This window comes from Cyprinodon variegatus, unplaced genomic scaffold, assembly GCF_000732505.1.
Source record: "Cyprinodon variegatus isolate N-32 unplaced genomic scaffold, C_variegatus-1.0 Scaffold3308, whole genome shotgun sequence".
In the NCBI taxonomy this organism is placed as follows: Eukaryota; Metazoa; Chordata; class Actinopteri; order Cyprinodontiformes; family Cyprinodontidae; genus Cyprinodon; species Cyprinodon variegatus.
This window is the reverse complement of record NW_015153761.1, coordinates 1,615-3,671: the sequence shown is the minus strand read 5'-3', so window position 1 is coordinate 3,671 and position 2,057 is coordinate 1,615. Positions and strand designations below refer to the sequence as shown.

Sequence of the window (2,057 nt, the reverse complement as noted above, 5' to 3'; positions counted from 1 at the left end):
ATGGATCCTTATCCTTTATGGATCCTTATCCTTTATGGATCCTAAACTTTTATGGATCCTTATCCTTTATGGATCCTAATCCTTTATGGATCCTAAACCTTATGGATCCTAAACCTTTATGGATCCTAATCCTTTATGGATCCTTATCCTTCATGGATCCTAATCCTTTATGGATCCTAATCCTTTATGGATCCTTATCCTTTATGGATCCTAATCCTTGATGGATCCTAATCCTTGATGGATCCTAATCCTTGATGGATCCTAATCCTTTATGGATCCTAATCCTTTATGGATCCTAATCCTTTAGTGAAGTTAATCCTTTGTGATGTTGGTCTGAATTCCTTTATAGATTCCAGACCTTCCCCCACTTCCAGGAGATATCTAAATAATTTCTGGAACTTTTACAGGTGAGGCCAACATATTTAAATACTGAAGTCCTCACAACATTTAGTGAGAAATAAACACAGGCACTCTGTCTCTCTGGAGCCCCCTGCTGTTCAACACTGGCACTAACCCGGCATGTCATCATTGACCAAGAACATTGGGGGTAATGAGGAGCACAACTAAGGTATTTCTATGATAAATTTTGGAAGATTGTTGGAAGTCAGAGCGAGAATAAAGCTTGTCCCAAAGAGAATCTGATGAAGTCAGTAAATCCACCGTCCTCAGGTTCAGGTTTGTCATCTACCATGGTTAGGATGGCGTGAAGGTTTTATTAGAAGTCTACGGATCTCAGGTTCTTTCTTTTTTCCTCCATTTAACAGAACTTTAATGGGAGAAACACAGAAGATAAAGTGAACAGAGAACATCAAACATCTAAGTGTTTGTTTATGTGAAAAGGCCTGAAATCAGAGCAGGAATTAAAACTTAAGTTTGTGTTTATGTCATACATGATTATACATAGAAATTACACTATTAATAAAATGTAGAACACATTAAGGTGAGTGTTAGCCTAGTGGTTAGAGCAGTGCGCAACAGCCTCCATTCTGGGTCCCTGAGCAAGACCCTTAACCCCACACTGCTCCTCAGACGCCGCACAATGGCAGCCCACTGCTCCCCAAGGGGACGGGTTAAATGCAGAGTGAATTTCTCCAATGTGAGATCAATAAAGTTCAATTATTATTATTATTATAAAGTTTAAAGTCTCCGCCACAATCGAGGGAGGAGGATGAATGATGAATAGTTTAACAGTCCTAAGGGTTAGAGCGTTCCTCACTTCATCCTACATCAATGTTACTTTTCTATCTTCCAGTTGGATTGTAAAAAGTTTGGTCTCTATCTGCGCTCCTTCAGCCTCCCTCAGAGCCACATCCAGCCCCTGATTGGTTGAAGAAACGCGAACCGACAGAACAGTTCTGATCTTCCTCATCACTGCGATGATCCTGCCTGCTGCATGGCTTAGCATCACAGCGCTCCTGAATGCACCTCTACAAAGAGATAACATATAAATTGCTGGAATCATGATTGATAAGAATCCACCTCGATGATTAAACCGAGTCTAAGAAACTGATCAGCTGCAAGAACCAACAGAGCAGACGAAGCAGGCGTCCAGCATGGAGAGGACAACAGGTGCAGTAATGAGGATCAGGGGTTTCCCTCATGACCAGAACGTGTTTTCTGGAATAAAAACTCTACTTCCCACCAAATGAATCGGGTTTTATTACTTCCGTTTAACTTGTTTTCCGTTTACTGTGCAGAATTGGCTCCTACCTGGTGATGCATTCAGCAGCTCAAGCTCAATCTGTTTGGACGTCGGGTCAAAGTTCACAATCTTTCCCTCCTGATGTACAAAGAAACATGTTGGACTGTTAGGCTGCAGCAAATATGTGGAATAAGTCCTTCAAAGAGGACTCTACCCACCTTATACTCTGATACTTCTGGGGTGTAGTTCTCCGTTAGCTCCAGCAGCTGTTCAGGAAGGAGAGAAATAATTAACAAGAACAGCATGGGGGTGAGTAGAAAATGAAGGCTAATCATGTTTTGGGTGTACTATTCCTTTAAGGCACTTTACAGTTAACCAGATCATCCAGTCAAAGTTTTCTATCTAAGGAAAACCA

At 41.3% G+C, this 2,057-nt stretch overlaps 1 protein-coding gene across 2 annotated transcripts in view; it reads right to left on the bottom strand.

The window, feature by feature from the left end:
• The window catches only part of LOC107081186 (coilin-like), a 6,003-nt gene extending 3,980 nt beyond the window's left edge, over nt 1-2,023 (bottom strand). Inside the window, exons 1-2 of one of the 2 annotated variants that reach the window (XM_015369386.1) lie at nt 1,861-2,023; nt 1,711-1,780 (exon numbers count right to left, since the gene is read on the bottom strand). In XM_015369386.1, coding sequence (XP_015224872.1) covers nt 1,711-1,780; nt 1,861-1,977 — 187 coding nt within the window. In that variant the 5' untranslated portion in view covers nt 1,978-2,023. The remainder of the gene's footprint in view (nt 1-1,710; nt 1,781-1,860) is intronic. The other variant, XM_015369385.1, reaches the window with a different exon arrangement.
• Nucleotides 2,024-2,057: the final 34 nt, after the last annotated feature.